This window comes from Sycon ciliatum, chromosome 12 (genome assembly GCF_964019385.1).
Source record: "Sycon ciliatum chromosome 12, ocSycCili1.1, whole genome shotgun sequence".
NCBI classification, from domain to species: domain Eukaryota; kingdom Metazoa; phylum Porifera; class Calcarea; order Leucosolenida; family Sycettidae; genus Sycon; species Sycon ciliatum.
Window position 1 is genome coordinate 22,570,637 of NC_088654.1, and position 15,757 is coordinate 22,586,393.

At 46.4% G+C, this 15,757-nt stretch overlaps 1 protein-coding gene across 2 annotated transcripts in view; it reads right to left on the reverse strand.

The window, feature by feature from the left end:
* The window catches only part of LOC135828528 (receptor-type tyrosine-protein phosphatase-like N), a 29,312-nt gene extending 14,777 nt beyond the window's left edge, over positions 1-14,535 (reverse strand). The window contains exons 1-8 of one of the 2 annotated variants that reach the window (XM_065340971.1): positions 13,853-14,535; positions 10,857-10,904; positions 9,729-9,779; positions 8,413-8,724; positions 6,364-6,738; positions 5,361-5,691; positions 5,017-5,128; positions 2,902-2,984 (exon numbers count right to left, since the gene is read on the reverse strand). In XM_065340971.1, the coding sequence (XP_065197043.1) occupies positions 2,902-2,984; positions 5,017-5,128; positions 5,361-5,691; positions 6,364-6,738; positions 8,413-8,724; positions 9,729-9,779; positions 10,857-10,904; positions 13,853-14,066 (1,526 nt within the window). In that variant the 5' untranslated portion in view covers positions 14,067-14,535. Of the gene's footprint in view, positions 1-2,901; positions 2,985-5,016; positions 5,129-5,360; positions 5,692-6,363; positions 6,751-8,412; positions 8,725-9,728; positions 9,780-10,856; positions 10,905-13,852 lie in introns of both variants that reach the window. The other variant, XM_065340970.1, reaches the window with a different exon arrangement.
* Positions 14,536-15,757: the final 1,222 nt, after the last annotated feature.

The window sequence follows — 15,757 nt, forward strand, 5'->3', positions numbered from 1 at the left end:
CATTGCTGCAACCATCTGGCATAGATACACTATATCCAAACAATGGTGTCCAATGACCTCTCAAAGCCCCAAACGTCCAGGCCAAAAGTATGAAAGAAAAAGTCTTGGATTGCTTCTCTTTACCCTATATAAGGAACGAACGTCGATTTAAGCATGCCAGCTTGCACTGGCTTGTATACCGGTAACACTGACTGATAAATTACCCCACAGATGATGCAGTCTGGTTACATAATTATGTTATCAGCCAGTATTGTTCTTGTACACACTTGTACTCGTGCAGTAAATCATACTTTTAAAATCGTATCTTCATTCGTTGTTCAGGCCCATCTAGCTCAGTTAATCTCCAACACATCTGCATTAGTAGCTGTTCGTCAGAGTCGAGGATTCCAAAATACTTGTACTTCTACATTTCTGATAAGAAATAATTTTACAGGAAAGGAAAATCGAGGAATTCTTTTCTGTCCTGCTGAATCTTGAAAGATAACAGTGTATTAAATGTTAGAATGCACTGATTGAACAAAGTGAACACATTCAAACTGATTGACCACATTCAAACACCCCAACCCATGGTTGCAAGTGTAAACTACATGACTGTATAGTCATGATTGAACATAGCCACACATGGCATATTCCATACACACACAGTGCATAGTGGATGATATAATCATGATGAACTTGCGGTTGTATTATTACTACTCTGGATTATGTCATTCATGCTGAGCAAGCATGCGCATGTGTTCATTGTTGTTTTTGGCGTCCTTCGTAGTTCTCTCTGAAATCATGTCGACGTTCCTTTTCTCTTCCTTCCATGTCATTGTCTGTTCATTCCGAACGTATCTAACTTATTGTGAGACCATCCACTGCCAAGTGTTGCGCAACGGGTCTAGAGTGAAAGACTTTTCATGGCTTATTTATGTTGTTCTTTAGTTTTATTGTGTAGTGGTTTAGTCTTGACTTTGTTGCATTGTTTTGGTTGCATGTGCAGTCTTCTGTACATGTATACACCATGCAACGCTTACGTCATCATCGCGCGTGCAACATTATTTCGTGCGCATGCTCATTATAATACTGCCGCAACGTTTGTCCTTTTCTTGGGTTATCAGTTTTGCCTTGTCGTGTCCGGTCTTCTTGTCTGTCCGTCTTCGTCTTGTCAAGATAATATGTAGAACTTTTAGTTCAGTTGAGCTGTTGTGTGTGGCGAGTCGGATGGGCGGGGAGGCTGGGCCCCTGACGCCTGGAGAAGATGTGCTGGTGCACGAAATTGGCGACCACGCCAGGATTGTCAGGAAGACGAGGAACTTGCAGGAACTCCGGTGCGAAGGAAAACGCATCGAGAACAAATAACCATTAGTACGTCTACGTCGTTGGGAGGCAGTTTGCACCGTGCATGCGTGGACGAGTGACCAACGAGGGAGCTGCGCCGTTGTCCGCAGTTTGTACCTGGGATTGTGTGACCTCCGAGGGAGCTGCTTGAGTCCGACGACAAGGACGGTGCGAAGGAAAACGCATCGAAATCAAATAACCATTTGTACGTCTACGTCGTTGGGAGGCAGTTTGCACCGTGCACGAGTGGACGAGTGACCAACGAGGGAGCTGCGCCGTTGTCCGCTGTTTGTACCTGGGATTGTGTGACCTCCGAGGGAGCTGCTTGAGTCTGACGACAAGGACGGTGCGAAGGAAAACGCATCGAAATCAAATAACCATTTGTACGTCTACGTCGTTGGGAGGCAGTTTGCACCGTGCCAGACTGGACGAGTGACCAACGAGGGAGCTGCGCCGTTGTCCGCAGTTTGTACCTGGGATTGGGTGACCTCCGAGGGAGCTGCTTGAATCCGACGACAAGGACGGTGCGAAGGAAAACGCATCGAAATCAAATAACCCACGGTACGGTCGTCCACAGTGGAGGAACCCTGCGGGGCGCTGTTCTCGACGACAAGAAGAAGGACATGGAGGGTGCGAAGGAAAACGCATCGTGAACAAATAACCCGCCATGAGTGCGAAGGAGTTTAGAAGGTGCTCCCGCTTTGATTTGTTGTACAAGTTTGTAGTTTTGATTTGCTCGATTTGTGTGATCTGTACTCGATGTGTTGGTGCCTGGCCTGGTGATAGGTCGGATGTATTGTTGGCCCCGTAGGTTATTTGTTTGTGCCTGGCCTGGTGATGGGTCGGATGTTGACTGTAGTTTATTGCCTTGATTTGCTGGTGCCTGGTGACCGTTCGGAAGCTGACTTCCGTTTGTATTTTCTATTGATCGTTCATTTGTTATTATTTATTTTGCCGTTTGTGAGTCTTAGATTATCTATGCGTGCAGCATAGATTATATGTAGTACAGTTTGCAGCCTCCTTGAGCCTTGAAAAGGTCTTTGGCGGGGAGTATGTTGCGCAACGGGTCTAGAGTGAAAGACTTTTCATGGCTTCTTTATGTTGTTCTTTAGTTTTATTGTGTAGTGGTTTAGTCTTGACTTTGTTGCATTGTTTTGGTTGCATGTGCAGTCTTCTGTACATGTATACACCATGCAACGCTTACGTCATCGTCGCGCGTGCAACATTATTTCGTGCGCATGCTCATTATATACTGCCGCAACGTTTGTCCTTTTCTTTGGTTATCAGTTTTGCCTTGTCGTGTCCGGTCTTCTTGTCTGTCCGTCTTCGTCTTGTCAAGATAATATGTAGAACTTTTAGTTCAGTTGCGCTGTTGTGTGTGGCGAGTCGGATGGGCGGGGAGGCTGGGCCCCTGACGCCTGGAGAAGATGTGCTGGTGCACGAAACCAAGTGTGGAGTAGTTGTGCAATGGGTGTACGTGTTTGAAACTTCCCCATAAACTGTGCGTAGCGTGTGCTTGGTAATAGACTGATAGAGTGATAGTTTGATCTAGTAGTTACCAAGCTCTGCATAACTTACTGTTGTGATGGAAGAAGAACAGATTTCTCTGAGAGTGTGGAGACACTGCCATGACGATGGCTACGAGCTGTCCTCAGCAGTAACTGCCAATAAGCACACGCACACACACACACACACACACACACACACACACACACACACACACACACACACACACACACATACACACACACACGCACACACACATGCATTCACAAAGCACAAAGCAAAGGTTGAAGAACTCTGAGATGTATTGTTACTTTGAAACATGGCTTCACTGAGTTCAATGAATGCTGAAGGTAGGGATCTCAGCGCGTGAACTGCGCAGCCAGTCTGCGCAGGTGAGATTTTCGATCCCAAACGCTTCCAGTGCAGAAATCATGGAAAAGAACATTTTTTTCGAAATAAATCAAGTTGAAGAAGACAGTAGAAATGGCTGAATATTGCGTCCAGGAAAGCACGTTCTACGGCCATCTCCAAGCTACCTATCTCCCAGACACTCTCTCAGAGGAACTATGGAGGGTCAAAGAGCACAATCTTTCACTCTTGGACGCAGCGTGAACACCTCTTCTACTGAGCGCGATGTCTTCTCTCCGAGTGATAATGGCGGCGATGTTCGCGATGGCTGATGCACTGAAAATCGAAGTTAGGACAATCTAACCGGAGAAAACGTCTGAATTTTTGACTGAATCCTCTCTGAAGTGGGTTCTTGCCGCATGGAAAATTATAGGAAAATCGACCGGGGCAATATCGCCTTGGCCACGCTGTCCTTCGGCGGGAATTACAAAGTATGTTCGAACGACGATGAAGATGACGATTCCGCTAGTGTCCACCGCGTCCCCTAGTGTCGAAAATCGACCGTCGCCATTTTTCTGCTGTGTCCGCGAGCTGCACTCAAAACTCGATGACGCAATGTATGCGCAAACACCCTGCGCACTGCACGCGCTGAGATCCCTACTGAAGGGAACCAGGATGGTCCCTATGTACATGTGTAGGATACCATATTCAGGTTCAAGTGCGTGGATGTACAACCGTTTAGTGCTGGGGGGGGGGGGGGGGGGTAGTGGTTCTCGGGCTACAGCTGGTCACCTTACAGAGTGATAGTCAGAACAGATTTCATTGTTCACCCCAACATGCCTGTGACAACATGCCTGTGACAACATGCCTGTGACAACATGCTTGTGTTCATTAACACCATTTTGTATGGAGAACTGCTATATGTACTCTAAAAAAGGGGCTGATGCCGAGGTGGCCTTTCCACACATGCCAACAAACCGTATTTTTACACAAGAAATGCGCAATGCGAGCATGTACATGTAAATAAACACTGAGGTTATGGGGTGTAGTCCAATGTAATGTGGTGCAGTGCAGTGCAGTGCAGTGTGCTGTGGAGTGCAATACAGTAAGGTCTGGTGTGATATGGTGTAATGCAGTTTAGCCCAGTGCTGTGCAGTGTGCTGTCGGGTAGTGCAATGAGGTGAGGTGTGGTGTAGTGCAGTGTGGCGTGGTGTGCAGTCGTGCAGTGGAGTGGAGTGTAATGCATCGTAGCGTAGTGCTTCGTAGAGCAGGGCAGGGCAGGGCAGGGTAGGGTAGAACAGGGCAGGGCAGGATGGCAGTGCAGGGCAGAACGGGGCAGGACGGGGCAGAGCAGGGTAGAGCAGGGCAGGGCAGAGCAGGACAGGGCAGAGCAGGAGAGAGCGGGACAGAGCAGGACAGGACAGAGCGGGGCAGAGCAGGACAGGACAGAGCGGGGCAGAGCAGGACAGGGCAGAGCAGGACAGGGCAGAGCAGGACAGGAGAGAGCGGGGCAGAGCAGGACAGGGCAGAGCGGCAGTACAGTGCGGTATTGTGTAGTGTGGTGTATCGCAGTGTGGTGTTGTGTGCTGAGCTGTGACGTGGTGTTGTGTGGTGTGGTGTGGTGTGGGCCCATGGTGTTGTGAGGTGTAGTGAGGTGTGGTGTAGTGCAGTGAGGTGTGGTGGGTGTTGTGTGGTGTAGTGTAGTGAGGTGTGGTGTTGTGAGGTGTAGTGAGGTGTGGTGTAGTGCAGTGAGGTGTGGTGTTGTGAGGTGTGGTGTAGTGCAGTGAGGTGTAGTGTGGTGTAGTGTAGGCCAGGTACATGTAGTAGGAAGATACATACCTCTTTGTCTCTATCACTGCCAGCAGTGTTGCCAGCGATGGATGCTGAAGCAGAGTCTGATGCTGTTGGCTGCCTCTTGTATACAATGTAGGGTTTGACGGGATCATTTGTCCTAGGAAAGGACAAAACAAACAGGAACAGATAGATATCCAGTACGTATCTTTGGTATGTACAGTTTTTTGTGGGCCTTGACAGCCAGGATTCGCCAACATTTCTCGTTGCTAACCAACAAAAATCCGGAGACCTTTAACATTAATTGACGTTCAAACAAGTGGTCTTACAGTACGTCAGTGAGTTTTGAAATGGAAATAGAGGCAGCAACGTGATGTTGTATTCCCACTCACCTTCTCAGCCATCTGTACAGACACACGAATAGCAATGGAATGCTGACAGTGAATGCAATACAGCACGCCACTATCACCCATAGCAAGATGTTGGCAGCTTCGAGTGGATGGGCATTCCCTTCAGCACTACTTGAATCCTCATCCTGCGTATCACTTCTACTACTTCTGATGTTGCTCCTGCTGCTTGTGCTGATGCTGCTATCAGGACTAGCAGTGAGTACAGGTTGATCTGCAACTGCTGCTCTGGCATGGTTATCAGTCAACCTCACCGATGGGTCTTCTTCACCGGTCACTGCTTCTTTCATCAAAACAGCGCTGGACTGACGTTGTCCTGAATCAACATCCATACAGACGGGCATACCGCCCAATTAATCGACAGAGACACAGGCACCAGAGAGAACAATGAGAAGAATAAGAGCGAAAGAGAAGGAAATAGAGAGGGAGTCAGAGAAAACAAGGCAGAAGATAATGAAGAGACATTGGTACAGGGAGATGGAAATAGAACAGAGTATTGATATCAGTGGTGTTTCATGATCTTCATGGACATCATCAAATCTGGCAACATTCTACTGACCTACACATGCATGACACAACTGACAGAAAGAGTTTCGGATTGGTCTGGTGTTCCGGTCATAAACTACCCACTCTGCACTCAGCATCATTCCATGTCACTCCGCCTACAACCAATCACTGCCTTGTTTCTCTCCCATATAAGGCAGAGCTTACTTCCATATCAATCATTCTCTTATCCGATGTTAAACAATATCTCATCGCAACAACTGCTCTCCTGCAGATGTGTCTATGGATGGCGATTCTGCAGTGGTTGAACAGTTTGTTCACGTACAACCAATGTCGCATCACAATCATTGAAACCAATGCGCTCTGACAGAAACTGCCGAACAAGGGTGTAAAACTGAGTGGCTAATGATTGAACCCTGTTCCAGGACCACTCAGTGGTAGTCTTTCAAAACATCAGTTTACATCGTCTAGGAATTGCACTTACTCAAGTTACTTGGCTCTCTCAGGGTATTTTCCGATGCCAGACCGTACGGAGTTACACTGCGTTGGACAGGTAGCGTAGATGTCTCAACACCAGCTGATGCCGGCTCGCTGCTACCTTCACGAGATACAGCATCACAGTTTGGTTGTGCATGGCCTGGAGGAGAAACTGTTGCCTCTATCCGTTGTCCCAACGTGTCAACACACCAGCAATACCCAGTACTATCATGGCATTGCATGCTGGAGAATGCTCCATCTTCATTGCACTGGCTGATGAAACATCCTATCATGCCGTCACACTTTGTTACTTCTCTTGCTCGTGTTTGTTCACACTTGCTGTGCTGCACCTTCTTCATCCTAGAAACAATCGTGAGCGGTTCTGTTGGAACCACTTAACAGGAGCAGCAACAGACGCAGCAGCAGTAGCAGCAGCAGCAAAACATTTCAAATTGCGATACTTCTCACAGGTCTGTGCATATCCAGATAATCATAGAACAAAGTCAATCTCACTGTCTAGAGTCTCCGAGCAGGACCAATGAGGGGAAGGTGAGCACAAGCTAAGTCGCACAGCAACAAAGAATGCCGACCGTTACAGGACTATGACCCCTCATTGGTCCTACCATAACCTTGAACCTTCCTAGCTGGAAGGCTGTTGGTTTGCGCACTGGAGGTGTGTGAGAGCTAGGTCTCAGGTCGTTGAATGTCTCAGTAACATGTCAGTTTTGTGCCCTGTTATCGCACTTTCTGACTGCTTATTGTCTTGTTACAGTCGTGGATAGTTGCTTCATAACTCGTGTCCATGTGATTTCTTCTATTTTAATTATATTTATTGGCTCAGTGTCCGAGTTAAATCTATCCTATCTATCACCGTTAATTTGATCATCGGAGTATAAGACGCACCCCTTTTTTGGGTGAATTTTGAGTGGTCCAAGTGCGGCTTATACTCTGGAAAATACGGCGGTAATCTCCTGACTGACGGCTGTAGCTCTCCTGACGGCTGTAGCTCTTCAGAGTTGACAGTACGAGTTGTGCAGAGTTCTGTTTGACTTGCAGTTGGACTGGGTTTTGTTGCCACTGATTGCGGCAAACGTCAATCCATTAATTTTGTCTATGGTTCTCCAGAAAAAAAAAAACAATGTAGTCTGAGAGCTCTCGCCTAAGGGTATGGCCACTCACAAAATATGCACTCTTTGATCTGATGAAGACCACTTTTCAGACACACGTTTCCTTAAAGCAAAGATTATGCGGAACACAGCCATTGCACGAACTTTCGCGTAAATGTTCGCAAACCAAACCGTGAAGTTTAGTGCGAAAGCTCTCTAACACTCTTACCAGCAAGACTCAACCAGAGGCCTTCGCTTTAGGCCAGTAATGCTTTACGACTACGCCAACGTGGTGCTGCCATCGAAGCAGAAACCGCTCAACATTTTCATTTTCTTCAATTCAAACTCTAAAACTCGCGCGTCTTGTGGAACTACACAGGCCGGTGGGATGCGGCTCTTACTGTCCTGGAATTACTAGGAATCGTTGGAAATGTCGACATGCATGCAACACACTACTGCACTGGGTCTGAACATGACATGATCTGCAAAGCAGATGGTGGTAAAGCTTGACAACGAAGTGTACTGCGATGCATACGGTACGGTAAATCCAAGTTCTGTGGATATCTTCCACACATTGTTCAAACAGATAAACACACACACACACATACACACGCACGCAACTTAGTCACAGCAAGTCCATATATGGCAGAATGCAAGTGCTTCCAACGAAGCAAGAATGCAGAAGTAAAGTTCCCCTTACAGAATTTTGGAAGCAGCGGATTTCAGTTTCCGCCAAGCGATTCCTGTAGTTCCGCTTTCTGGAATTGCCATGGCATTTTCCGCTCATGTAGCGCGGCAGCTACTCTCAAAAATCATACACACAAACTGACAAAAGGCCAGAAGCAACTGGCAAGTAAACGCATCCTGCTAACCAAGGGGTCTACCCAGACGTATGCTGTCATTCTCTGTGAATAGTATTTCTATCATGGAACATAAAACACTGGGCTTACCAGCACTGAGAGGATTAGGTGTAACATCTGAACTTCCACCAAGAGACAACCCAGACAGGCCTGAGTTAACTGCTTGACCGCCACCATCATCTTCTTCAACTTCTTCATCATCATCCTCATCTCCTAAGGAGGATGTATCTGGCAAATAACTATCTCCGGCTACAGATAGAGGCTTGGCGGCAGCTTGATTTGCATCGTTGACATGAAGTTCTTGAGCTAATCCTGCTCCAGCCGCTGCTCCTACTGCTGTTACCAGGCTGTTCCTGTCAACGTTCTCCACACCAAACAATTTCTCATCATTCAGTTCATTACCTGAATAGTCGTGTCAACCAATGCAGATGTTCAGGACAGAATCAAAATCAACCAACATGCTCACCAAATTGTCCTCTCTATTTCTTCGACGGAGCCAGTGGAGCCCAATAGAAGACCAAGGAGTTTGATTGATTTACTTGAGTACAATCATTGCTACAATCGTTGCTGACCCTTTAAACATCAGGATACTTGTACTTAGTATTCTGCATTAGCAGTTTGAGGTAGTTTACGTTGAATATAGGTTGACACTCAGCAACAAGAGCCTAAGCATCATTGTCACACTGGCTCTGTTTAGAGTAGTTTCATCGGCGTACTGTGTGTGTTTTAGAGAAGGCAGTATGGAATGTATTGTGCAGCTTTTCCTGATTCATGCATTCATAAAACAGTAAATATATTATTCCCAGGTGGTTTCGAGACATGAGACATGGCATGAGGACATGGCATGAGGACATGGCATGAGGACATGGCATGAGGACATGGCATGAGGACATGGCATGAGGACATGGCATGAGGACATGTACTGATGTAGGTTTAAAGCCAGTGAACTGCACACCCTTGTTGGTCACGCACGGCTGTGTCGCACCAGGCATGCAAGCTGGTGTGACATCTCACTGAGCCTAGCTAGATGTCGGTTACAGCAGGTTGATCTGCAACCTTTGTGCAGGAAAGCATGGCGGTTCGCCGCACATGATGGTGAAATGGTCGGCCAGGCCCCTGCACAGATAAGTTTCTACGTGAAACCACCGTTGCATGACAAACCACCTTTGCATGACAAACCACCGTTGCATGACAAACCACCTTTGCATGACAAACCACCGTTGCATGACAAACCACCTTTGCATGACAAACCACCGTTGCATGACAAACCACCGTTGCATGACAAAATTGTCGGTGATGATAGAGTGTCACCCATGGCAGAGGTCATTTTTAGCAGTTTGGACTTGGTATCGATCTTATAATACCATGCCATTGAAAGACATACATTTTTGAAAAGGGTGACTTACCGTTAATGTCATCATCATTGAATACTTGCACACAGTCACCAGAGAGATGATCTAGCAGTTACAAGCAAGCAAGAGCAAAAAATATTTGAGTCCACATCAACCTGAACTATAACTGCTTAGTACGGTCCCTTTTCGTCGCACGGATGTTCCTACCATAAGCGCATATACAAATGTGTTCAGGTAAGTCATACAACTTGTGTATGTAAGACTTGGATGGAGAGCCAAGGATTTTAAAATAAAAGGAGAAGGACCAATAGTTTACAAGTTTAATCCGTTATTTGTGTCCAACACTAACAAATTTAAGCAGGATACCGGTGAGTCAGAACGTGCAACACTTAGCACAACACTGACTGATGTGATACTGACATTCAACAACCTGATGCTTAGCTGCATCACGTCTAGAATGCGCAAACCAACAGCCTTCCAAGTTGGCTGTTGGGGCTACATGAGTCAACCTTGGATAAGAAGCACCTCGGATACCAAGTATCCCCCCCCCCCCCCCCCCCCCCCCGGAGGGGGTATGTCTTATCCCACTTCCACTGTACAGTCAACTTTGCGAATAACGACACTCGGCGGGGCATCAGAAAAGTGTCCTTATTCGCGAAGTGTCCTTATACCTGAAGTCTCATTATAATTATGTATTACAGTTAGATGGGACTTCGCTCTGGGCATGGAAATTCTGTCGCTATTCGCGAATTGTCGTTATATCCGCAGTCGTTATTAACGAAGTTGACTGTATTCGTTTGAAAGCACAGTGACACGAAGTGGCGGTGGGACAGGCTGTGCTGGGTGTGGCAAATGAGATCTAGTACTTGCGGGCCTAGCAGCATCTGTTGGCAACAACGGTAGACTATTGTCAGATACAGTATTGTACAGTGTACGCATCATTCATGTCTACATGTAGTAATAGCATCATTCATGTCTACATGTACTAACAGCATCATTCATGTCTACATGTACTAATAGCATCATTCATGTCTACATGTACTAATAGCATCATTCATGTCTACATGTACTAATAGCATCATTCATGTCTACATGTACTAATAGCATCATTCATGTCTACATGTACTAATAGCATTGTAGTAATAGCATTGTAGGCTGTAGCATTGTATTAGAGACACTCACAGGATGTATCGCATTGCCAGCCAGCATCACATCCAAATAGAATACAATCTGTAAAACAATAATAACGACAGCAACAACAGCGCCACCACCACCATCACCATCATCACCACCACCATCACCACCACCATCACCACCATCACCACCACCACCACCACCACCACCACCATCACCATCATCACCACCACCAACACCACCACCATCACCATCATCACCACCACCATCACCACCACCAACAACAACAAAATATACATACTGTATACAGCAAAACCTGTAACTAACGGCCACCACTCGGGACCAGAAAAAGCGGTCTTTAGTAGCAGGTGGTCTTAAGTTAGAGATTTGCACCGCGCAACCATATATGGACCCCATTCTATGATTATCAGGGTTCTAGCCAGGTCAAAATAGTATGGGGGGGGGGGGGGGGGCATGGGAAACAGTTACCCTGTAACCCATTTTTTCCATTTTCCAAAATTGTCCTGCCATGCAAAATGCAACATACAGGGCGAACCCCCAACTTCACTCCAGACATGTGCCTTTTTGGATCCTCCAGTAGTGGCTATCGACTGAATTTTCGTTCAATAGCATGAAAAGCACCAAAAAAATCGACAAATGAGTAGAGGGGGGGGGGGGGGGCACTTTTCCACAAGGGGGCGCGCAAACAGAGTAGGGGTGCGCTGCGCCACACCCCCCCCCCCCCCCCCCCCGGCTAGAACACTGCTTATGTATGTCAAAATGCAGCTAATACAATTCCCCGCCAAAATGCAGCTAATACAATTCCCCGCCAAAATGCAGCTAATACAATTCCCCGCCAAAATGCAGCTAATACAATTCCCCGCCAAATGCAGCTAATACAATTCCCCGCCAAAATGCAGCCAATACAATTCCCCGCCAAAATGCAGCTAATACAATTCCCCGCCAAAATGCAGCTAATACAATTCCCCGCCAAAATGCAGCTAATACAATTCCCCGCCAAAATGCAGCTAATACAATTCCCCGCCAAAATGCAGCTAATACAATTCCCCGCCAAAATGCAGCTAATACAATTCCCCGCCAAAATGCAGCTAATACAATTCCCCGCCAAAATGCAGCTAATACAATTCCCTGCCAAAATGCAGCTAATACAATTCCCCGTCAAAATGCAGCTAATACAATTCCCCGTCAAAATGCAGCTAATACAATTCCCCGTCAAAATGCAGCTAATACAATTCCCCGCCACTTGGGCAATAACATTTCTCCTTTGAGCAGTAGCACCGGTCAGAGAGAAGGTTCGATGCGCTCTCCAAGACGTTTCCTATCATGTTTGCTTATGACAGCACTTGAAACCATAATGTATGACAGGTGCAGTGCAGCCCACAGTCGAAATGAGCATGCGTTCATTTGTTCAGCTGTAGGGGGGGGGGGGGGGGCATGGGGGCATTCACTAGAATATATACGGAGGGTCTTGAGAAAAGAGGGCAGAGCTGATGGAGGTAGAGGGGACGGTTTCAAATAGGACACAGGTTGCAAACCGGAACGGACTCAATATTCACTTTCTCTCTTGGTATTTTGATTAGAAGACATATGTCACAGTGAGACTACGATGTGTTATACTCCGAGCCAAAATTTCATGGCTCTGCGATGACCAGAAGCGCCATATCAAGCAGGTGAGTTTTTGACGTGTTGCTTCGCACTGCGACTTGAGTTTTACGACTTTCGAAAAATCAACTTCTTGTCGCAGGTAAACAGCGGCTCGCCTCTCGCCAATAAAGCACCGCATACCAATCAAAACTAATGGAAGCACACACAAGGCTTATTGTAACTCTGTACTGGCCGTCGTGGAGCGATAGCAATTACCTAATTTCAGACCCAGAGTGAATTTGACGTGCACTCTAAAACGTGTCCGGTTTGGAGCCACCTCTGATTTGAACTTTTTTGAAGCGAAAAATTGGGCAACTTGGAGGCAATGGGTCAACACAAAGGAGTGGCTCAGTTCGATTGACTCTGGCCCCAGAGCAAACTTCAACATGCCAGTTTCCTTCCACAAACATATTTCGAGTGAAAAATCAACGCTGATGATCGGTTTGGGTCTATACAAATTTGGCTGTCAAAGCGTCCCAGTATCGAGCCGTCTCCTCTACAACATTTCAAAGCGGCGCGAGGAAAAGGAGGTGGCAAAACAAGAAACAGTTACTGTACCCCGAAACCCATTTCCCTGTATGTTCCCAAAATGTAACATACAGGGTGAATCCCCGACTTCACCCCTCACAAATGTGCCAGTTCATGAACCCTCTAGTGGGGACTATCGACTGCACTTTCGTTGAATGGCATGAAAAAAAATCGACAAATGACTAGGAGGGCTCCACATTTTCACAGAGGAGCGGGGGCAATCAATCAGAGTCGGGGGGGGGGGGGGGTGCTACGCCCTCCTACCCTCCTTTGCCTAGAACCCCGCGATTAATTAATAGTTGCATTTTGTCAGGGTTCAGTAGGAGGCCCCGTTCCATGAGATGTGATAACACTGCTGTGAAGCTCTCTGATAGTCGGTTCTGGATGTGTTGATGCCACTGTTCCATGTGTAGAGTACTATGGCGGCGGCAGCGGTGTAGAGTATATTAGATGTGTGGGCTGGTGTGACGTCTGTAACTGTAAACCCAGAGACCTTTGCGATCCTGAAACGGTTGCGATTTTCGCGATGGGTGTGAAATCGCGAAAGTTAGTGGGTGTGAACGTGAAACTGTAGACTCGAGTTAATCATAAGACTAACTCCAATCGCAAACATTTGCAGGCGCAAACTGGTCTGTCATCGCAATTCGCGAACTAAAACGGGCGCAAACCTTTCCGGTTTTACAGTCCGTGTCTTGGGTGTAGATTGTGAAAAGAACGCACTGTAATTGGGCACCTTGAGCCCATGGTGAAATGTGAATGAAAATTAAATATTCTTGATACAATTACCTATGCCGACTGGACAAGCCATTTTCATACCAATAAGAACCATACAAGTTAACAAGTAGCAGTACCTGATCTCGATGTCACTCCATTACATTGTAGTGCGATCAGCAACATGAATACAAACAGCAGCATTGACGCACTGTAACCAGGCTTTGATGATGATGATGATGATACTAGTCGTGACGAGCAGCAGCGGCGGGGCCAGACGGCACTCAACAGCAAGTGCGTTGGCGGAGCCGATGATGATCTTTGCACACCCCGTATGGCCTCGCCTATATCCATGTTGACAGGCAGCAGCAGCAGCAGCAGCAGCAGTAGATTATTTTATCAGTTTCCCAGTGTGGGCATTGCAAGCATAGCAGAAACTGAGGACTAGCAAAGTCGCTACTGCAGCCACAGCTGGACACAGCAATAGCGAAGCCCGAAAATAATTCCTGCTCTCATCTCCCAGCTAGCTTAGCTACATCTATCTGCGCCAGCACAGCAGCAGATTGGAAGAGTTCTGATAATAATCATGGGTCGCGCGCCTGCCTTCACCTGTATCCAGGTATCAGCCGGGAACAAACTTCAGAACACGTCCGACGTCACCGATTCGGACTGAGCAACTACTCTCTATGCCCGTGAAATATGCTTCCACTCTGGGATGCGACGCCTCCAAACCGTTCACTGTGCTAGAATTTGACAACAGCTCGCTCAGCGACGCTGTGTTGTTCCAGAGAAGAACGGAAAACACTTGCGCCACTGCAAACACTCGTCGTACATGTACACGTACAGCGCGTGACAGCGCTAGCGCGCACTACGAAGGCTAGGATAGGACTGGTCACAGGAGGAGTCGACCAGGGAGTCGAATAAACCGGGTTTGTACGACTCCCTGGTCTCCCTGGCTAGGCTTGCTGATCCATGTAGTCTAGATGACAATGTACTATGTAGCTCTACATGACAACTGTAGTCTGTAGTCTAGATGATAGATCTACTGAAGATTTTTTTCTCTTTTCAAGTACATTGTACAGCTACGTGAAAAAAAGATGAAGATGCCGGTTGACGTGCAAGCGAAGGATCTACAATGTATGTCCTAGGATCCGGATATGGACTGCATTTTTTAGGCCACACACGTTTTTATTTCTATGTTTCCCGTACGCGTACACGTACTACAGTGGTCCCTCTATAATCCGGCACCATTTGTGCCACGAAAATCTGCTGGATTAGGGAGGGTGCTGGATTAACAAATCTGATTTACTGCTGCAATGTGCATGAAGAGGACATTTTGGCTACTGAAAATTGTGCTGGTTTATCGAGGGTGCTGGATTATAAAGTGCCGGATTAGAGAGGGACGACTGTACCAGATCTAGTAAACATTTATTATTTTTTCCACCTCTGCCTCACACATGTACATAATAATAATTATACATGTACATGTACATACATGTAGTTTTTTTCTGTGTTTCTCGTCGGCAAAGGTATGCGGGCGGGCGGAAAAAAAACAAGAACAACTACATTACACTGTACAGTACTAGTATACTTCTACTGAAAACTTTATACGTGGTTTCATAAAAATAAAAAAAAAATAATTCGAAGTCGGCGGAATAGCGCGAGCTCCGGTGTGACATGTGGGGAGCAAACCCTTTCTTATAAAATACATGTAAATCATACATAATATAAATACAAGACACTGCGTATGCAGTACTACAGTATACAGTCATGTACATGTAGTCCCATACTCCATTCGGACCATAGACATAGTACATGATTGCACTACATAATTATTTGTCACATCAGCCCACGAATATCAGGCAAATTATTATTAAATTTGCAACAATGAGAGTACATGTATAAATTTTGATTGCGAGATGGCGAAGAGAATATAAATTATAATGATGCTTATCAGATATCGCATCAACAAACGCTTTCCCACTTATCATTTTTTTGTTTCGTTACTTCAACGTTCTTGTGTCCGCTTATCAAACTCTTGTCTC